The 23394-nt window shown below is 39.2% G+C and overlaps 1 protein-coding gene across 1 annotated transcript in view; it reads right to left on the reverse strand.

Moving 5' to 3' along the window:
- The window catches only part of WDR49 (WD repeat domain 49), a 149502-nt gene that overhangs the window by 118225 nt on the left and 7883 nt on the right, over window positions 1-23394 (reverse strand). The window contains exons 2-4 of the mRNA XM_069083622.1: window positions 22177-22617; window positions 21633-21809; window positions 19724-19901 (exon numbers count right to left, since the gene is read on the reverse strand). Of these exons, the coding sequence (XP_068939723.1) occupies window positions 19724-19901; window positions 21633-21809; window positions 22177-22617 (796 nt within the window). The remainder of the gene's footprint in view (window positions 1-19723; window positions 19902-21632; window positions 21810-22176; window positions 22618-23394) is intronic.

Here is a 23394-nt window from a genome sequence, read left to right on the forward strand (position 1 = left end):
TATAGAATATAAATATATAAGTATAATATAATAATAAAATAATATTACATAAATATAAGTAGACAGTATAAAGTGGCAATAGCAAGAAGTAAGATTGCAAAGGGGAACGTGGAATTCACATACAGACTGTCCCAAAGATCAAAGGAGCATAATTTGTGAATTTAGTCCATATTTATGAAAAATCACATCCCAGTAATATGTGAAGCCATCCAAGGCCTTTAGATCCTGTGATGTGTAAATTTCAGATAAGTTCCAGATGTCTGCTGCAAAACCAGAAGATCACAATAACTTTGGGATGACAAGGTTATGTTAACTTTAAAGTGTTATAGTAGATATGTTAACTGTAAAATTCAACTTTGAGATGGTGTGGATATGTTAATGATCTAAGCCCAAGGTGACATGGGTGAGAGTTAGTCTGCCTCCTCAAACAACAACAAAAAAAATACTATGAAAACCAGACCCCAAATTCCTGCCCCCATCTCGTATTCTTCTATCTCTGTCAGATCTATGCTGCTGAGTGCTTCCAACCCTTCATGACTTTGAATGTAGGTTTCTTGGCAAAGACACTGGACTAGGTTGCCATTTCCATATCGATCTCATTTTACAGATGAAGAGACTGAGGTAAACAGGGTTAAGTGGCTTGCCCAGGGTCATACAGCTAAGTTCCAGAGGTCAGATATGAATTTAGGAAGATGCCTGACTCCAGGCACAGCACTCTATCCACAGTACCACCTAGCTGCCTATGTGTGGCTAAAGACCAAATAAGATCAAGTCTGGGAGATGTTATATAAAAAAGGCAACTATTTTTGTTGGAAAGTGTCTGAAACTGTTTTGAAAATCTTTTTAGCAGTTTCTCTCAAGATATTCCATCTTTTCATAGATCCAGCAAATAATAGTATGTTCAAGATACCAAATCTTGCCTTACATTGTGTTGTTAAGTTGACAGCTTTGCATAATAAAAGATTAAAATTGGAAGCAGGCGGGAGAATGGAATAAGCCTTTATCATAGATCATAGGATTAGAGAATTCAAGCCGGAAAAGAACTTGGAGACCATCCAGTCCAGCCCTGCCATTTGACTCATGGAAAGGCTCAGACCAGAGAGAGAAGCAATTTGCTAAATGTTACATAGATGGGGGGGGGGGGGAGGGAGAGACTGGACATGTGATGTCTTTGGTCTTCGGCAATGATTCTCAAACTTTGGGGTTACAAGGCCTCTTTTGTTGGAGTGTGTTATATCTAGCAATATTGAAACATCATATTATTATGAAAATTGTTTTGACATCCTAGAAGCCCCCTCCCCAGGGGTCCCTGGACCACTCTTCGAATACCATTGGTCCAGGCAGGGGACTCCCAGGTGAGGAAACTCTACTAATGAAGGATAGTACCTGCTCTGCAACATGTAATCTGAGACAACAGAGTTATCAAACACATAATAAATAAAAATATAATACAACTGATAAAATGAATATGTGGCTTACTAATGTGAGAACCCCAGGGATCCTTACTTAGAAATGGTTTGGTGATCCCCTTCTGTTTGAGTTTGACACCACTGGCCTAGAGCACAGAAATATTGAGTGACTTGCTCAGGGTCATGCAACTTGCCTGTCAAAGGTGAGACTTGAACTTGGGTCTTCCTGGTACATTTGTATACTGCTTTAAGGTTTCATATATATGTATGTGTGTATATATACATGTACTATGTATGTATATGTGTATATACACACTATATATATATATACTTTTTAAATTTGATCTTTCAGCAACCTCATATGTGTGTATGAGTTCCTGATCACTGCAAAGGGAGGAGAGAGAAGTGGCACTATCTCTCTTTCTCTTTCTCTCTTTCTATCTCTCCCTCTTGCCCTGATATGTGAAAAAAAGGAATACTTTTATATTATTGGTAATTTCATTGCTAATTGACAATACTGCCTTTCTTTCTGGTAAATATAACCCCATCATTTTCTGCGTATAAAAGAAGACAGAACAGACTGATTTAGGGAGAAGGCACTGAGGGAAGGGTTTCCTGATTGGATTGTGAAGGAAGGAGCAAGGAAGAGGAGGTCTCTGAGACCCTTCTCCAGATCCTTAAGGAATTCAAGAGTTTTGTCTTGGCCTCCATAGCACAAAAATGGAGCCCAAGAGCCCAGAGCTTCAAACTCTTCTGACTTAACACCTTGACATTAGTCCTCCATTTTGCAGAGGATGAAACTAAGGTTTAAAAAGTAGCTTGCCCAGAGTCATCCAGCTCATAAGTTTCTGAGGGCAGATTTGAACCCAGATCTTTCTGACTCCAGGCCTGGCACTCTCTTCACTGAGACACTTAGCTGCCTGCTCAATTATGAATATAGACAACAAAACATGATTCTAAGAAAAGATCAAAAGGTTTTACCAGCAAAAGAATTCATCACACACACACACGCACACACATATACACACACACTGAGAACCCTGGCTTTTCACTCTTTCTCATGGTTATCCCCTTCCTTTAGATCTCCACTGAGGAGATGGAGAGGATGGAGAGAAGTTGAGAGTTCTCAAGAGCTTAGGGAAATGCCCAGGCTTCCCCTGATTTCTCACCCAATAGTGTCAGAGACAGAAGAACAATCTGTAACTTCTCATCCACAGTTATTTATGTTGCACCATGGTCATTCTATTGACATCTATTGACATTGCTATTGTTACAGTAATTGAAAAGGTAAGCCCACTGTAGGATGGGCAAAGACTTGTATAATGGGGGCTAGTGAAGAAGGACTTAGTCCTTCTAGGATAGAGAGTGTGTTTTGCCAGCTGCCAGACCACATGACACACTTGGTGAACCTTATTCTAGGAATGCATCCAGAACAATGGAGAGTCTTGCACATGCAGACATTTTATGACAGTCCCCTATTGACTTACTGTATATTTAAGAAAAGCCTTTTGAATGGCTGAGTCTAAACCAGGTGGACAAAAAAGACTCTGATAAAAGAATGCAATCTCCCTCTTTCCCTGGTGATGAGTGAGACGGCAACTGCTGCAAGCCTCTGGGTGGGGACAGAACCAAAGTCTGAGCTGCTGCCAACTGCTCCATCTCTCTTCTTGGGATATCATATGGCTGTGAGCATGGGACATGTCTGGTCCTTCTGTCTGTTGTGTTTCTTCTTTGACCCTACATCAATGAACCAATAAACATGTATTAAGTGCCTACTATGAGCCAGGCACTGTGCTAAGCACTGGGGATACAGAAAAAGGAAAAAGATAATCCCTCAAGGAGCTTACAATCTAATGAACTCATTGAATAAGTTTCAGATGTAAAACAGGTGAGTTTTGAATAGAGGGAGGAGCCAATGGAGATCCAGAAATCAGAGACCCTTACAGAATTTGCCAAATTATAGCAGCAGCCATGCCTAGTGAGCCATGGAAGCCCTGAGGCACAATGTCCCTGACCCAGCTTAGCAGCAAGCAAACCTGTCAGTGGAGACCCTGTCTCCTACAAGCGAGGCAGTGACTGTCAATTAGCTATGTTACAATCAGAAATGAATTTGGTAGGAGGGATGTTTCATAAGCAATCACTTTCTTTGTTCCCACTCTCCCCCAGAACTGGGTTGTAGAGGGCAAAGCTAAACTCCATTTAGGGAGAATGATTTTTATACTACAGCTTTTCAGTAAACATCTCTTCTAATTTTTGTTTATTTTATTTTTAATTTATGTGATAAAATAAGAATTTTCCTCACATAGTAAAAAAAATTTAAGTTGATTTTGTAAAATGGATAATTTTAATTACATTAAATTAAACATCTATTTTTAAAAGCTAAGATGTTAGTTGGCTAGCAGTGATATCAAGGAGTTATCAACTGGTCAAATTGATATTGGGGTGCTAATCAATGGTTAGGTGATATTGGAGAGACAATGACTGGCTATTGATATTCAGAAAATATACCAGATTTGTTCATGAGCAAAAGCATTAGAGAAAGAGAGATGACATCCCCAATCCCTGAAATGAAAGAGATGAGTAGTTCCGCTCTTGGGACCTAGCACAGGTGCTAGTGAAGCTTGAGAGAGTAAGCCTAGGGTCATCAATGCTATGCTTGGTAGACTACAGAAAGTAAGAGGCATCTGAGCTGGGTCTTAGAGGATAGATCAGATAAGGGCATGGGAGAAAATAGGGAGGACATCTAAAAGATAAGAAAAAAATGTGGGCAAAAAACCTATATAAAACTTTCCAAAGGACATTGAGAAAGACCATCAATTTAACTACTTAAAAGTTCAAGAAAGCCAGTCGAAAGAACTGATAATCAAAAGATAGAGAGCCTGGAATGCAGGGCTTAAAGAGTTCAGCTTCTGCTAAAGCCACTGAGTCTGAGGGAGCAGAATGAAGACCAAAACAAAGAAAACAGAGCAAAGGAAAATGAAGGCAAAAAATAGATTGAAGAAAGATCTTGGTGACTGATTTGGATATGGAACTCATTCCCAAAAACTGGATAAGGATCTAGAATCAGCTTCAAAATTTCACTTGTATGATCATATTTTTTCCTAAAAAAAAGAAAGATCAAAGAAATGTCTACAGGATTTGCAAAAAGATCAAGGGCAGTAGCTGAGAGCTAGAAAATATAGTCAGAATTGTATTTTTAAATTAGTTGAATGAAGAAAGAAGGGGCACTCCAAAGGGAATAGAGCTCTTCTGTGAAGCTCCATGACTTAAATGTATTTTAGGGAAGCCTAAGTTTAACCCCTAGAACCTAGGAAAGTTCCCATTTTAGACTTTAGAGTTGGAATGGACTTTTAGAGAATCATCATTCAGCCCCTTCATTTTACAACTAAGGAAAATGAGATTGAGAGAGATTTTTAAAACACCCAAAGTCACACGTGTTGCAAAGATTTGCCCCCATTTTCCTGTTCCTCTTCTAATTGAAGGTAATTTCTTTTTAATTTATGTTATCAGAATTCTCCATTGTATCTTCTGTGGTCTTCTTTATCTCTGCTTTGGTTATGTATTCTTCTCTAACCATAGATCTGCAAGGTAATTTCATTTTGCTCCTCTAATTTGCTTATGATTACAATTTTATGTTTAAATCACGTATCCATTTAGAGCTCATTTTCATTTCTGGTGTGAGCCACTGCTCTTTCCCTAGATCTGTGAGCCTACACCCCAGTTTTCCCAGCAGTTTTATCCAATAGTGATACTTTGGTCAAGTATCTGAGGTCTTTGGGTTTATGGAACATGAAACTGTTTCTTACTGTGTTACATGCCAAATCTATTCCACTCTAGTTCTTAATCAGTGCCAAGTAATATTGATGATAATCGCTTTGTAGTATAGTTTGAGACATGGTATTACTAACCCTACTTCCTTCCATGTTTTATTTTCATTTTTTCTCATGAGATCCTTTACTTTCACTCTTCCAGATCAATTTCATTACTCTTTCTACTGCCGTTATGATAATTCATTGGTCCTTTTGTTTGCCATGGCACTGATTAAGGAAATTAATCTAGGTAGTATTGGCACAGAGACAAACAACTTTGAAAGACTTGAGAAATATGAAAGACAGAAAGACCACCCTCTATTCCAGATAACCAAGGATGACTTGCTACCCTACTTCTGACAAAGAAGTGAGATGGAGTTAAGCAGAGAATGATTTTTTTTTAATGGTCAAGGTGGAAATTTGTTTTCCCTGGCTTAAGTGTATTTTTATTAGGTCTTGTTTTTCTTTATGTCAAAGGAGAGATAAAAGAGAGGAAAAATAATTTTCGTTCATTAAGAATAAAGCATGTTTTTTTAAAAAAGTGAAACAAGTAATAATGTAGTGTCTAATGGCACCTTGGGGGTACTGTTCACTCTGTATTAACTCAAAGCTACTCACAGAGTACTTTCTGTAATTTAAACTGTTCTTTGTAACTCCTTAGCAGTAACATGCAAACATGTCCATTTGCTTGCTACTATTCCAGAATAAATGAGCAAAAAATGAAAAGGTAAAAAGTAAAATGAAGAATAAATCAAACTATATTACCTTCTCCTACTCAATAAACTTCAAAAACTTCCTATTATCTCTAGGATAAAACCTCATTCCCTTGTTTGACATATAAATATTTTACAATCTACCATACTGACATATTGTTCCTCACATAAAATATTCTACAACTTGTCTCCAGGCCTTTGCCATGAATTTCCTCCATGCCTGGGATGTTCTCCCTCTTCAAATCCTGGCTTCCTTCAAAAAGCTTCTATGGGAAGCCTTTTCCAGAACAGTACCACCCCTCAGCATACACACACAGACACACACACACACCCCACCTCCCCCCCTCTCCCCAGCAACACTCACCAATCAAGAAGCCCCTTAGGCGTAGCTCTTTCCCCTATAAGGTAACCTGTCATCTGCTCCTCATGTACTATGTCTACCTATATTGTTGGCAGACATACCTACGATAGGGTAGGTAAACCCATCCATACTGTCTCTCTTTTTAGAATGTAAGTTCCATGAGGGCAAATTCTGTTTTCATTTTTTTTTTTACTGTCCTCAGTGCTTTGAATATGCCTGATCCTTAGTAATTGCTTGACAAATGCTTGTTGATTGATCAGCTGATAGCTATAGCATGCTTACAGTTATTACACAGACTTAAAAAGGAAATTGTGGGCAGCTAGGTGGCATAGTGAGCAGAGTACTGGGCTTGGAGTCGGGAAGGCTCATCTTTCTAAATTCAAATATGACCTTAGATGTTTGGTAACTGTGTGTCCCTGGGAAAGTCACTTAGCTCTGTTTGCCTCAGTTTCCTCATCTGTAAAATGAGTTAGAGAAAGAAAAGGTAAGCCACTCCAATATCTTTGCCAAGAAAACCCAAAATGAAATCTTGAAGGATTAGCTAAAACTGAGAAATGACTGGAAAAAAGGAAATTAGGATTATTGAAATGTGAAAGAGAAATTTATTTTCTTTTCTCATTTGTTTTCATAACCACTTCAAATTTTCATCAAGTCTACAAAGTGCACTTCTTCATCTGTACTCTTTGTAAATTAGGCACCTGTGACAAGCTTTCATTGACCTCTACATGAGTTAAAGAGATAAATGGTCTGGATGTTGTGAGAAATATCAGGCTGTAGTCTACAACCTTCTCTTATACTACATTCAATAAGAATGACCTGGAGATCTTACCAAGTGTGACTGGATTTTAGAATAGTTACAGGAGAAGGAATACTGACTCTGGAGTCAGAGGAACTTGGCTCAAACCTTACCTTAGATGTTTGCTTATCACAGGCAACTCATTCATCTTCCCTGTACCTCAGTCTAGTTATATATAAAATAAAGGCTTTGGACTTGCTGGCCTCTTACATGCCTTCTAGCCTTATGATCCTAAAATATCATTGAAAATTAATTTGGGGGGCAGGTAGGTGTCACAGTTAATAGAGCACTGTCCCTGGAGTCAGGAGGTCCGGAGTTCAAATCCAGTCTCAGACACTTGATACCTTTTGGCAAGTTACTTAACCCCACTTGCCTTGCCTTTCCCCGTAAGGGAAGGTTTCCTTCTACTGGAGCACCCTCTATAACATCTCATTGTGATCAAAGAGGGACTTGGACCTTCAGAAGATATACCAGTGGAACACAAGCCCTGCCAGTCTCTACCAAGCTGATAAACCTTTCCATACCAAGCAAGTTACTGACAGCTGGTATCTTAAGTACTGACCTACCTAAGCTCCATCAGGCTCCTTAACTAACTGGTCAAAGGAAGATTCACTTTTCACTCACAGTTGTGAGGGGAGACCATTTAAGTGGGTAGAAGTGTTGCCCTTTGTGTTCAGTGGAGGCAGTACCCAGAGTAGAAAAAAAAATCCTTATGGAAATTTGGTAGTTAATGGAAACTGGGAATCAGATAGTCTTTTTTTTTAAATAAAATTTTATTGATAGATTTTGATTTTTTTTTTTTGCCTTAATTTCTTACTAGGAAGCTAGATGGTTTGCTGGATAGAGCACTGGCCCTGGAGTCAAGAGGACCTGACTTCAAATTCAGTCAGACACTTACTAGCTGTGTGACTCTGGGTGAGTCACTTCACTCTGATTGCCTCAGTTTCCTCATCTGTAAAATGAGCTGGAAAAGGAAATGGCAAACCATTCCAGTACCTTTGCCAAGAAAACCCCAATTGGGGTCATGGAGAGATTGAAATGACTCAACAATAGCATTATCAACAAATTTCTCACTATCTGCAACCTCTTCTTCCTCCCAGGAAATTATCCCTTATAGAAAAGAATTGGTTTTTTTTAAGAGGGAAAAAAGAAAAACATCAGCATTGATAAATAAAATGATAAATCATACACTATAGATCATGTTCAATCCATTAATTCCTCCAACTCAGCAAAGGAGATATGTGGGATGGGAAGGACAAGAGGTCTTCTCCCCCTCCATTCCAACTACTGATGTCAATGGCTTCCTTTAAGTCCCAAGTAACCCCCCCCCAGGAATCTTTCTGCAACCCCTCTTAATTCCAGTGAACTCCCTCTTTTAATTATTTCCCATTTATCTTGCATTGCTTTCTATAGATTTGCTTGTATGTTGGCACCCACATTAGAATGTAAACTCCTTGAAGGTAAGGATTATCTTCTGCCATATTTTTTTCTATCTCCAGTGCTCAGTACAGTACCTGGCACATAGTAGGTGCTTAATAAACAGTGATTTCTTGATTGATATCTCTTCATTGGAACTGAGCTTGTCCTTGGACATTTTACAAATTCATTTTTTACTCTTTTATTTTTATTTCCATTTGAATTGTTGTGGATGTTGTGTCAATTGTTTTCCTCCCTCTGCTTACTTTACTTTGCATTAATTAATGTAAATTTTTCCAAGTTTCTATATATTCATTATCTTTATTGTTCTTACAGTACAGTAACATTTCATTGCTTTGATGAACATCTACTTTGTTTCCGATTCTTTGCTACCATGGAAAGTGCTACTATAAAGGTAAACGTGGATCTTCTTTTTAAATCAATGACCTCCTTGGGGTATACACCTAGCAGTGGAATCTCTCGGTCCAGATGTATAAGCATTTTAGCTACTTCATCTGTGTATTCCTAAATTACTTTCCAGAATAGCTGACTCAGGGATGTGCTAAAGCCAACTTGAACTAGGTTTTGAATGAAAACTCTGAGAGACAGAGTTTCTGGGTAATTAATTATCAATTTATTCATTGGGCTAGCCAACAATCACCAAACTGATTGTCAGTGGTTTCTCTCAGCAACCAAAGACTCCCAGTGGAGACCTTGAGAGCAGTAAATACCTTTCTGAAAGTGAATGCCCCTGACAAGTGAAAATCAACCCTGATTGGTGGACATCTAATGAGGAGGTAGGCTAAAAGTCTTCACCTCTTGATCTTGAGATAGGAACTCCCTGGTTTTCTCCTTCATGAGTTGAATTACTCTAAATCTAATGGAGAGGTACTAGAACAGGGGATCCTTTCCCCAAGGTAAGGACTGGCCCAGACTGGATTCTGTTTATGCCCTAAACAGAAGTGAGCTTTCCTAGTTATGTGGGATCTCACCCAAGATTTAAGAGCGTGTTCATTGAGGGCTAGGAGTGATTTCATCAACCAGTCATGTCTTTCAAAGATGGTTTTTGGCATGAGCTGGGCCTTGAAAGAAAATAGAAGAAGAAAGACCTGGATCCAATTTAATAATTAGTTATTACTATAATAGTATAATGATTTCTCTCAACTGACTTTCAAGAGTCAATTGTTAAATTGTCATTGTGAGCATGACCAGCTCAGAAATTGGCGATTGTTACAAATAAGGGCTTGGTTTGTTGTTTTTGATTGTCTGGACCTAAGAAAGTGATGGAGATAATGATAATAATGCACTTTAAACTAAAAGTTATTTTGTACATTTTTTTCCCTGAGACTCGATTTTTAAGCATTTTCTAGCACACTCCTGGGTGCTACTAATTCACAGCTCTACTAATAATGCATTAGTTGACCTGCCTTTCTGCAACCCCTCCAACTCAGTATTGGGATCAGATATTCTTACTGTGAGGGCACAGTCTCCTACTCAGGCAGCAGCCCTTGAGTTTGTATGCCACACACCAACATTCCTCTAGGCATTTAGGCTTAAAATCTTGATGCCTTCTTTCACCCATCCTACCTAATTGGAGTCAGAGGACATTTATTTATAATGCCAAATACACTCTATACTTCCTATGGGACCTTGAGGTATTATCACATCTCTTTGGGCCTCACAGGATCACAGATGGATGGAACCTCAGAGGCTATCTCAACCAACCCCCTTATTTTCCAGATAAGGAAACTGAGACCTAGAAAATTTGAGTCATTTGTCCAAGGTCACATGAAAGGAAACTATAGGATCATAAAACTAGACTGTACAGGCAGGGGTAGCTAACAGAATACCCTTATTTTACAGATGATGAAAATTAGAAAAATTATGTGACTTGCCCAAGATCACACATGTAGGAATCTTCAGAGAGAGAATTTGAACCAGGGTCTTCTGACTCCAGGGCCAATATTCTTCCATTCTGCTTCAACTGTAAAATGACTATGACCCAAATACAGCAGCTTTCTTGGGTTCGCTATAAAACACCGATGCCAAACAAATTTCTCACAACTCCCCTTTTTATCATACTGTTCCTTAGCCCAAAGACATCCAATGCCTCCTTATTCACTATTGCATCAGATAAAAACTTTTCTGATGAATTTTCTGAGGTCCTTTATAACCAGACACCCCAGGAAATCTATCCAACCTTTTTTTTCTCCTCTTTTCTAGTATACAAGTCAGACTAGTATCTTTCCTGTCCCCAAAATATACTATGTTTTTATAATGCGTGCCAGCTAAATTTCCCAGGATCCCATAATCCATCTTCTCTCTATGCCTTGTGTCACGATTATTTCTTTCACCTGGAACACCTCCCTTTTTAGGCTTCTGCCTACCCCAACTACTTCCTAAATAAAACTTTCCCTAGCTAATCTGGTCTTCAACGCATTCCTTCTCCTCTAATTTCCTATATCCTTTTGCATCACTAAAACACAATATAATGCTTAAATTCAGACAGCCTTACATTGTCCTCTAATTATTTTATTTGGACTAGTCTTATCTCCCTAAATAGATTACAATTTCCTTGCAGAGAGGGATCAAAAGAAGTTATGGTGGATGGGACTAGGGATTTAGAATCAGCTTCAGCAATGTTCAAATCCTCTTGATATATTTGCTAGCTGTGTAGTTCCGAGAAAGTCATTTAACCTCATGGAGGCTCAGTTTTCTCATTTGGAGAAGAAAGTTAATAATATCTACTTGCAAAGGTCATTGTGAATATTAAATAAAATGCCTTGAAAACAATTGCCTATAAAATACCAGCTATTAGTATGAAATATTACTTATACTAATGCATTATTGGTAGAGCTGCAAATTAGTGCAACCACTATGGAAAGCAATTTGGAATTATGCAAATAAAATGTCTAATACCATACCCTTTGGTCCGGAGATTCCATTGGTATACATCCCAAGGAAGGAGCCATATAAACCAAAATATTTACAGCAGCACTTTCCATAGTAGCAAAGAACTGGAAACAAAGTAGATGCCCGTCATTTTCACTAAACAGTTTGTCATACATAAATGTCATTGCCATACTGTAAGAAATTATAAAGATAATGAAAATAGAGAAGCAAGGAAAAGACTTACGTGAACTGATATAAAGTAACAGAGAAAAGGAAACGAGACAAAATTACTGAAACAATGTAAATGGAAAGAACAACCACCACCCAAAAAAGTGTAAACTGAATGTTGTTAAATGATAAAAACAAAAACAAACATGGCCTCAAAGAAGAGAGAAGTAAAATCAGGTCCTCCCCCTCTCCCCCCCAGCGCCCCCCCCCCCCCCCCCCAATCCTTTACTGATATGTATATATTAGAGTAGGGGATTCAGAGGTGTGTGGAGCTTTGCATAGAATGTCAGATTGCTTTTAATACACTGATTAGTTTTGTTTGTTTTTTTCTTCATCTTTTCTTTTTACATTGCTCTTAATTATAATGGATGACTCTCTGGAAGGGGCAAAGGGAGAAATACAGGGAGAAGTAAATAAAATAGCTTTCAAAGAAATCTATTCTAACAGTTAAACACAAACCATTATTCTTATTGTCTTACATTTATTTGCTATTCCCACAGTGCCTAGCACACAGCCCTATGCTTATGGTAAACCCCCAATATCTCCTGCTAATTGATAAGTTAATGATTATACTGAGTTAAGTCCCAGTGTTCAGCAAAACTGGTTAAAAGATTTGAGGATGGCTGAAGAATGTAAGCTTTTGCTCTGATCCCTGAAATTTCATCTCTTTTTGATTCCACAGAAAGGCTGAACTAAACCAAAAAAAAGACATTTAAATAGAACTGTTGTGGGGTTTTTTTTAACCCATTCCAAAATATTCACGTTTTCTCAACACAACACAGTGCCAAGCATCTGTTTTTTTGGAAGCCTTTGAAAAAGGAAAAAATTTTCACTCTCCTACCAGATGTTTGGTGTTTTATAAACAAGCACTTCCAAAAATTCTAGCTGAATGGGTAGGTAAACAAACAACTGAAAATGTGATTGGGCCCTTTTCTCTTAAATGAGTAGAACAAAAAAGACTAGTTTATGTCATTTAAGCCCAAAGACATTGAAAGTCCCCTGCCCAAATAATTTTCAGGCTTATCAATGAAGTAGATGGCTTGGAAATCCTAGGACACATATTTTAAACTTTGGGAAATGGAGGCACCAAAATGGTAAATGACCCAATGCTATAGGAGCTAAGGCCAAGATGGGGTGTAGCCCATAGGATCTCTGCTGTCCCAGGTACCACATGGATCTCTGAAGTGAGCCCTTATAGAGCAAGATATCTCTAGGCTACCACAACAAGGTCTAGAGTATGGGGATGACCCCTTGAAGAGGGGTTCTTTTTATAATAGAAAAGCATATATTTTATGTCTGTCTTCCCCAAATACATGGACGAAATTCTGCAGAAGCAACAGGCTCATGTGATTGGAAGAAATTTCAAGAAACCAGTGATCCAGGGAAGTCCTCCAACCCAAGAACGCTCCTCTGCTAGCTAAAATTAATAGGCATTTATTCTATCCTTCAGCATGTTGGGACTAGAGCAATGTGTTTCATCAAAGAAGACCTGTGGAATTCTAAGATTTGGTACAACCATTACGATGACATTTGTTAATAGAAATACTTGGTGAAACTCATTATCAGTCAGATATCATTGTCCAAGTAGAATGTTAGCTAGCTCCTTGACATCAGGGACTGCTTCATTTTTGTCTCAGTGAACCCACTGCCTTGAACATAGCTTGGGACATAGTAAGGATTTAATAAATGCTCAGATTAATAAACGGACATTTGAAGTCACTTCTAGTAGAATCAATCCACCAATAACCATCTAGCAAGTGCCCTCTGTGAGCCAAGAAGTAATCATTGCCCTTGAAGAGTTTATGTTCTACAGGAGAGACAGTATACACACATGAAGCCCATCTGTGCATATCCAGATAGAGAGGATGCCAACATAGGTTGATCAATATAATCAATGAAAATCAGCTCATCTTTGTTTGGAGATAAAACCCACTATAAAGATACATGCAGAGTCAAGATGCATTCATGGCTAAATCTAAGATGATAAATCCATTGTTTCCCTTTTATCCATCCCTATTTTATGGTCCATTCCTTTATAGAAAACAGCGAGGATGGAATGAAAATAAGTCTTCGTTTATCTGGATGTAAAACCCACTCAAAAAGTCCATGCTGCAAATAACTAAGTTTAAAGAGAACAGGAAACTCCAGAGAGTAACCAGTGCCAATTTGCCAGGCAGCAATAAGGCAGAGCACCAGAGGGTTGTGGAGACAGGCCTAATTCGCCAGATTGCCCTAGCATCAACATTCATGAAATCACAAAATTCTGCCCAGTAAGATCACTCCTCGGGTGCCAATAAGCCAGATAATACTCCAAAGTGGGATTCAGTTCAAGGTAGCAACACCCTTGACTTCAAATCCACTGTATTTTCTCTATCCAAGGTTCTGAAGTTTCCAGGGCTTTTCTTTCCTGTGCAATTTCTGTTTTCTATAATCTTTGCAATCCTCCTTCCAGCTCACAAACCCTATACTTCCCATCAGCCCACTTTCCAGTAAGACTCTACACATGCATAAAAGTGCATATGAAACATATACAAATAAATTCAAGAACATAAGCTTTTGAGGACCATACTTTAAATTTTCATCCTTGTGTTCCCTAGACTTAGAGCAAAATCGGGCACATAGTAGGGGCTTAAAAATACTTGTTGGTTTTAACTGAATTGAATCTGAATAGTTTCTTCAAGCTTCCTTCAAAATATAAAAAGATGCTTACATAGCATTTTCCTTACATTATCATTTGAGCCTCACAGTAGCCCTATGAAGTAAGTACTACACGTATTTTTATCCCATTTTACATGAGGAAGCCAAGTCTCAAAAAAGGGAAATGTTTTGCCAACTCAGCTGTTAAGTGTCTGAGTTGGTATTTTAAGCCTGGTTTTGATGACCCCATTGCTTCAGATGATAGGACCACTGGAGTCAGAGTGAGAAAGATCTGAGGCAGCACTGAGTCCAATGCTCTCATTTAACAGATGGGGAAATTGAGGCATAGAAAGGTTTAATGATTTGTTCAGGGAGAGGGAGAATTTGAAACCGAGTTTTATGAGTACTCTTTCTACTATTTCTAGACATCCTGTGTCTGTTGGGAGTTCTCTCTAATACAAAATTGGTATCTCTTTGCCGTTACTTAGTGGTGACACGGATAGAGTGTTGGGCCTTCAGTCAGGAAGACTAAGTTCAGATCCAGCCTCAGACACTTATTAGCAGTGTGACTCTGAATAAGTCACTTAACCTTTATCAGCCTCAGTTTCCTAATCTGCAAAATGGCAGCAATAATAGCACCTATCTCCCAGGGTTGCTTTAAAGATCAAAAAATATGACATTTGAAAAGGACTTTGTAAACCTCAAGGTACTATATAAATGCCAGCTATTTAGACCAGTTTCCCTACTGTCATTAGGAGAAATGGCAACAAAAGATTGCTATATCATACTTCTGACTTCTTATATATCTGAAAAGATTTCTTCCTAATTACATTTAGAGGCATTCAGTTGGCTCATGGATAGAGCACTGGACCTGGAGTCAGGAGGACCTCAGTTCAAATCCAGCCCCAGACACCTAGCTATGTGATCCCTCACAGGTCACTTAACCTCCATCTACCTCAGTTTCCCCATCTGTAATATGGAAATAATAAGTACACCTATCTCCAAGATGAGTCATGAAGAGAAAATGAAATATGTAGAATCTGTTGCAAACCTCAAAGCACTATATTAACACTAATTACTGAAGAGCAATTACCCTGTGGGGCAGTATAGGTATTATCACACTCATTCTACAAATGTAGAAACCGAGGTACACCAGCAAGAATGACTTACCCAAAGTGAAACAGCTAATGAATGTCAGAGGCAGGATTTGAGCCCACTTGCAGCACTCTCACTGTGCCCAGATGCCTACGTCATAGGCTCACCAATTCTAAGCCTTTACATTTCCACTCCTAGTTATTTTTTTTGCCTTGCCTCTGTGTTGTTGCCCAGTGGTTTCAGTCATGTCTGACTTTTCATGACCTCCTTTGAGGTTTTCTTGGAAAATATCCTGGAGTGGTTTGCCATTTCCAGATATGGAAACTGAGGCAAACAGAGTTAAGTGCCTTGCCCAGGATCACACAGCTAGCAAGTCCAAGACCAGATCTGAGCTCAGGAAGTTAAATGTTTCTCAGTCTAGACCAGGCACTCTAGCCACTTCACCACCTAGCTACACTCCTTTAAAAGTGCCTGTCTTTGAAAAGAAAGAGCCGCAAACTATAGACTAAATTTCAACAATATTCTGGACAGTGATGAACAGACCTTTAGAAATTTATTTCAAAATTCTTACATTCTGCTCAAGGATGAAACACCCATCATATGCAATCCATTGTGTTTGATGTGGGGTACACAAAGATAAACAGAAACTAGGCCCTGCCCCTGGGGAGCATTATTACACTATGGGGATAAATCACTGGCATATGTTTTACCTGGAGTATGGAGAAATGTAAGAAGAAAGAGAATGAGCATCAGCCCAGATCAAGAAAGATTTCAGTGATGGAGCAGCTCCTGAGCATGGGAGGCAGGCGAGGATTCTGAGACGAGGAGACAGTGCACTCAGAGGATCATGGGATTGTAGCTTTAAAGCTGAAAGGGGCCTTAGAACCTATCTAGTCTGACTCATTCATGTTACAGATGAGGAAGCTGCACAAGTGGGTGGGAGGGAGGCGGAAGATGCCTCATTAACTCTAGGGAGCAGCTGGTCTGACCCAAGCCCAAGTTCATGAAAAACAGTAACATGAAATAAAGCAGGAATAATAAGCAGCAACCACATTTTTAAAGCCTTGAATGCCAGGCTCTGAAGCTCACATTTTATTTTCTTTAAGCTTATATGCTAGTGCCTTCCCTCCAATTTATCCTGTACATGGTTTGTCTGCACACTCTTGGTTACATGCTGTATTTGTAGGTGTGAATTAGGCTGTGAATCCCATAAGGGCAGGGACCATCTTTTTACCTTTCTTTGTAACCCTAGTGCTTAGCCTAGTGTCTGACATGTAGTGGGTGCTTAATAAATGCTATCTGATGAGTGATTGACTTTAGACAATGGAAGCAAATGTTTGAGAAGAGTGACATAGTCAGACTTCCTTAGTATATATGGGAGAATCCTGTTTGATTTATTAAATAACTCAATGTGTCCCCATTAGTGGATTTTTGTTTTAATACTGGCTTTAATATAACAGTAGACACATTCTCTGATATTTTGTATCATGGTACCGTGCTCACCAGCAAAAACACCATGGAGGTGCATGGAGTTGCCTCGGTGCAAGGACTGGAAGACCTACTGCTTCCCTTGGAAAGTCATGACACAACAGGTCAGACATTAATGGGCTAGTTTGGATTCCAGAAACCTTGTATGAAGCAAATTTAGCCCACAAGGCAACAGCTGTTACCACCCTCTGTCGGTGACAAAGAAATAAAGGAATGAATTAAGAGGGAAGGAATATATGATTTATCGATGTGCTAGCTATGTTGTTGACTGTTAGTTTTATGTGCTCCATGAGGTCATTATTTTAGATGTGAAAGTAATGAGGCGAGTCGTCATTCAAGGAGCAGAAGAAAGAGCACCCATCTCAGAGTCAGAGGAGCTGCTATCAAGCCTCAGCTCTGCTGCTAAGTAGCCGTATGACCTTGGGCAAGTCATTGCCAGAGGCGTCTAGGTGACACAGTGGATAGAGTGCTGAACTGGGTCAGGAAGTCAGGAAGACATGAGCTCAAATTCTGCCTCAGACACTGTAACAGCAAACCCCCTAGCATACCCAGATGGCTGCCATCACTGGTTCTTTGATCAAGCAACTTTAAAGGGGTCAGCAATCTTATACACACACACAGACACACACATATCATTCACTTAGTTGTGGAAAAAAAAGTCAGTACCTTGAACTTCAGAGAAAATACAAACAGAAATTACAAGCACAAAAAATACAGACAGAGAACATAACACAAATCAACAGGCAGGGCTTCTAGCTGTCTGACCAAAGCTATTCATACATAGTTACCAGAGAGAGAAGCATCAACATCTGGGTTTTCAAAGGTGGGGGGGAGGCACTCCTTAACGGCTACCCAGAGTCTTGTCTGGCCAAATCACATGAACACTCTTCCAATAAATGAACCCCAAAGCAAAACCTTACCTCAGTGTATGTATAGCGTTCTTCGGAGTCAGAGGTCATCACAACCCTAGTGACCCACTGCCTAAATACAAAGGAACAAAAGGTGTGGGCCTTCCTGAAAAACAAGCCTTCCCTAATTAAGCTTCTCTTGTTGGGCTCTATGTGAGGCCTACTAATGGACAGGGAAGATCTTCAACTCCCATTAACATTACAGACACTTAACTATATGACCAGGAGCAAGTCACTTCACCCTTCTAAGCCTCAGTGTCTTTATCTGTAAAATGGGGAAAATAACATCTACCTTTTGCGTTGTTGTGAGTATAAAAAGATAATGTATTTAAAGCAAAACTTTAAAGTGCTATATAAATGCTAGCTATTATTACTTCTCTCAGTTTCCTCATCTGTAAAATGGAGTTGAATAAAAGTCCCTTCTATCTGAAAATCTATAATCTCAAGATAGATTTTTAAAATATAATAATTATAGGCATTTGCAAAGTGCCCTGTACATATTATCTCATTTGTCTCTTTCAACCACCCTGTAGAAAAGTAAAGACTTGTCCTGGGTCCCACACCTAGCAAAGCATCAGAGGTAAAAGCCGAACTGAGATCTTCCCAATCCAAAGTCACCATGCTACCCACTATGCCATGCTGCTTTTCATAAGACACATAAGAAAAGTAAGTAATAATACATTTGTAAATAGATTTTCTAGAGAGTTTGGGGTTTCTGTTAAAAGTTTTATATAAAAAATTTAGTAGTACACTTAGAGATGATCTTGAGTGCTCTAAAGTTTGCAGAATTTAGTCATTAAGGACCAAAAATATCAAGAAAAATGGGTACTTCAGAGGATTGGGGAGGGCTGTGTGGAAACTAATGGAGAAGGGAGAACTAATGTGCATTCCCTGGGTACAAAAGAAAACCAGTATAGTAGTTTTACCGGGAACTTATTCAATCTTTCTCCTGTTTTTTTTGGTGGGGAGGGGGTTGTTTTGTTTCATTTTGTTTTTATGAGCCAATAATGTAACTTAGGGTTGGCATTTGGTCAAAGTTAAATGGATGCCAGTGATAAATTCTTCTGTCCTCTTGGGCTTTCTCTACTGTTCAGATCATGAGAATTAATTGTATTCAGAAAAAAAGGTTAATAACAAAAAAGGAGAAAAGTAATTCTAATCCTGGGAAAGGAGAAAACCCAGACTGAATTCTGAGGTGCAATTAACACTGCTTTCTGGGCGAAAATGTTTTATTTGGAAGTGGTCCACCTTCAAGGCTCAGTTCAGATGTCATCTCCTTTAAGAAATCTTTCCTGACCTCTTAGTTGTTAGTTGTTCCTTGACACTCACAAATTATTTGTAATTTGTAATTACTTTGTATTAACTTAAATTTGTTTTTTTCCTCCTCCCCAACATACCCAAAGTAAAATGTAGGCTCTTGGAGAGCAGGAACTCTTCCTTCCTTCCTCTCTCCTTCCCTCCTTCCCTCCTTCCTTCCTTCCTTTCCTCCTTCCCTCCTTCCCTCCTTCCTTCCTTCCTTCCTTCCTTCTTTCCTTCCCTCCTTCCTTCCTTCCTCCCTCCTTCCCTTCCTTCCTTCCTTCCTTCCTCCTTCCCTCCTTTTTCCCTTTCTTCTTCCTTTCTTCCCTTCCCTCCTTCTTTCCTTCCCTTCTTTCCTTTCTTCCTTTCTTCCTTCCCCTTCTCTCCTTTCTTTCCTCCCTTCTTTCTTTCTTTCCTTTCTTCCTCTTTCCTTCCTTCATTCTTTCCTTCCTTCCCCCTTCTCCATCCTCCCTTTCATTCTTCCTTCTTCTCTCTTCCTCCTTTACTTCCTTTCTTTCTCTCTCATATTCCAAGCTATATATCTAACATAGTGACTCAGACACAGTAGGCACTTAATACATTCTTGATGAATTAAATGGAATCAAATTAAAGTCCAAATTGCACAGTTGAACAAGAATCTTTTCTGTCTTTCATGATGTGGTTCAATTTCCATACCTTGCCGAACCCATTCTTGGTTATGATGTCTGTGCTCTAATGTTGAACAGCATTTGTGATAGCCAGATACCAATTCTGCCCAGTTAATGGTCACTGTGGTTTCCCCATCTTCAGAAGAACTCATTGCTGGCCTTTCAAACAAGGAGATCAAGGCTGTACTGAAGGAGATTGTTCGAACCTGAGCCAAAGATGACATTGAAAGATGTTATGTGTGTATGGGGAAGGAGTTTGAGAAGGGGGATTGCAGCATGAAAATACTACATTGTTAAAAATTCATTGTGTGCAGGGGATTTAAATGTTAATATCAAATTCTTTGCCATTTTATTTAAGGAAAGTTGACTTATGATTCTTTTAAAAATGGAAAGAGCTATAAAGCTTGGTTAAACAGACTTAGCATATCTGACCTCTGAGCATGAGCAAAATTTGATATGGGTTTATAAAATATCCTTGACGCTCCAGATGCCAAGGTGGAACATCATTCATTGTTATGGAGGAGAAGGCCAGCTGGGCAGACTACACCAGAGGTCATCCAAACATTATCTGAAGGCAGAAATGCAATGAGTAGGGAAGAAGGAGGGGTAGTTTGCTACAAGTCATCACACTGAATATCCCCAACCTCCAGATCCTGGCTTTCCCAGCTATAACTAAGGTGGGGCAAATGGGGCTTTGTCCTAAGGTGCAAAGGTTGAAGGTCACTGAAAGCAATTGAACTCTTTCAAGAACATAGAACAATAAAATTGAGTGCCCAATTTTCAGCAATAACTGGTTAAAACAGGAAGATACTCGATGCAAAAGTGAGCTTCTCCTTCGACTCACACTTCTTTTTAGGGCCACATCAGCAGTGGCCTTACACCAGTATACCAAAATCTGCCCTTAATTAGTAATTTTCTGTGCATCTTGTCCTGAGTATGGTTGTAGTACTTTGCTCTAGACACAAAAAGCTCCTAGTCAATGACTCTACAATTCTCCAGAACTGCTCTGTTCAGTAGCCAAGGCTCATGGAACTCCCCCCAGATTCTGGGCTAAATACTGTAAATACGATAGATAGATAGATGATAGATAGGTAGGTAGGTAGATAGACAAATAATGCATTTATTCAGCAGCCACAACATCATAGGTACTGTGCTAAATATACCTGATAAGCAATTATCCAATTTTTGCTTAAACACCTCAAATGAAGAGGAAGTCATTCAGTAAGTGATAAGGACACTGGATTTTGAGGTCAGAGACCCTGGATTCAAACTTGTCTTTTGCAACTGACTACTCGTGTGATAAGTAGGTCATCTAACCTCCCTGAGTCTCATTTTCCTCACCTGTACAAATGAGAGAGTCAGACTAGATAATTTCTAGAGTTTCTTTCAGCTGTAGGGATGCGATCCCTTGACCTCCCAAAGCAGTTATGCCACTTTATGCTGGCTCACATTATTAGGGATTATTCCTTATACCAAGCCTAATTGACTTTTTTGCTATTTCTACCCATTGCTCCTCTGAGGCCCAGCAGAACAGTCTTAGCCCACTTTCCCATGGTAGCCCTTATAATATTTGGAAGTATCTATCATGGCCCAGCACAAATTTTCTCTTCTCCAGATGAAACACAACCATTTCAGGATCATAAGGGACCTCATTTTTTTTTTTGGACTCAATGGTCCTTTCCAACTCTGTGACTTCTCTACAAAACCTTGCAAAAATTATACATATTTATAAAGCTATGGCATCAGGAGATAGTAAGCACTGTATAAACCACTCACCTAGGGTTTGATCATCTCTAATGCTGTTCCATGCTAGAGGGTCCAGCCACCATCGCACTTCCAACCTTCTTTTCTGTGACAGATGGGAGGGTATTTGGGTATATGTGTGTGTGTGTATTAAATCTATAACTTCCTGTCTTACCCAAAGAGCCTTCACTTACCTTTCCAGCTATGTCCCCAAAGGTGAGCACTGATTCATTAGCATCCTGAGGATTATACCAATAGTGCATGCATACAGGTGTGCTCCCAAGGCCTTGCAGCTTGTATTGACAAGGGAATTCTTTATTAGACAGCAGGTCATAGAAACAAATCTCTTTGCTTGTGGAAGCCACAGCTATCTAAGGTTAAAAGGACAGAGTGGGAGAGAGCTTTCAGTTTAATTCAGTATGCCTATGTGTAACCAGAAAATCGAGTCCACAGAGTTGGGTATTGCAGAGGTGGGCTTACATGACCTCATGATGATAGGTGGAGAGTTAAAGATAGGTAAATAGAAGCATGGAGAGAGAAAGATGGATGGAGATACATAGATACTCCCATATCTTCTAGCTTAAAATTAGACGGTCATTCCATTAAATTCTTCCCATTAGATCGGTGCCCGTCTCCCCATAGTATTATCCTATACCAACTTATTAGGCTAAGGTTTTATATAAGGTTTTGAGCTTGTCATATAAAAAACCCTGAAATCGTTAAAAAAAATCTTTGTACCTTGTTTACATTTTCCAGAGAAACTAGGCTTGTCACCCACAGGTTTTTTAGCTTGATAGCATCTGAAGTTATAGGAAGTTTTTCTTGAAGCTTTAAATTCTCATCCCAAACCCCAAGCAAACCTTCCTGGCTTACAGTCAGGTAACGGCTTGAACTTTTCAAGAAAATGACTTTCTGGATGGTGTCTTTGTGTATCATTGGGAGCAGTTGAGGGTTCTTCCACTGGGGAATCACGGCAGATTTGGCTCGCTCATCTTTCTCATTAAGGTTTAACAGTATCAAGGAGATCAGCTTGTCCCAAGTAATGCTGTCATCCTGGGCCACATCAACTTTATCAAACAATTCCCCATACTCTTCCTTGGTCCCATGACCAACAACTTCTGGCATCTTCTCCATGAACTCTTCTCTGATCATACATACTCTGTGATCTGACCCTGGGGGCTTCAAAAAGAATAAAGGAACTTGTATGAGATCCAGTTCAAATCAACAAGCATTTTTTAAGAGTTTGTACCATGTGTAAAAAAATGATATTAGGTACTAAAGATGCAAAAACAGAAACAGAAGAGTGTCTGTCTTCAAGAGGCTTATGAAAGAAATGTCCACCGATAGCTTATGTTTCAATACTTGAAGGGCCTATAATCAAGGATCCACAGACACAACTTCTCCAGACTTTAGGAGATGGTTTTCCAGAATTGCTATGGCTAAAAAAAAGCTTCATAATGGCACCAGCCTAGCGATGAGATTTTCTGAAGATAATCTCACAGACAGTGGCATATATTCTTTCATTGGAACCATACTCAAAGTCTTTTCCAGCATTTTAGGGCAAATCAGAACTTGCATTCCCTTAACTTATCTTTCAAGAAGATAGAATTACCTCCATTCCACAAACAAGGGATCTGAGGAGGACTCACACCCCTATAAATTAAAACATGACTATGTATGTAGGACAGGTCAAATTGAGAAGTATGAAATATTAAAAGAGGAATATATTCCTTCTAGCTGAGGGCAATCAGGGTAGGCATCATGGAAGAGATAGCACTTAAGCTTAGAATTGAAGAAAGAGGAAGAATTTAATTGGTGGAAATGAAGGAGGATTGATTCCATTCCCAAGATAGGAGATGGTGTATACAATGACACAGAGAAAGAAGTTTGGGGAATGGCAAGGAGGCCAGTTTTGTTGGGTTATAGGATATAGGATGGAAAATCATGTGAAATAAG

The sequence above is a fragment of the Petaurus breviceps genome, unplaced genomic scaffold (genome assembly GCF_028583685.1).
Source record: "Petaurus breviceps papuanus isolate PSGF00001 unplaced genomic scaffold, PetGlider_PUasm1.0 173, whole genome shotgun sequence".
Classification (NCBI taxonomy): domain Eukaryota; kingdom Metazoa; phylum Chordata; class Mammalia; order Diprotodontia; family Petauridae; genus Petaurus; species Petaurus breviceps.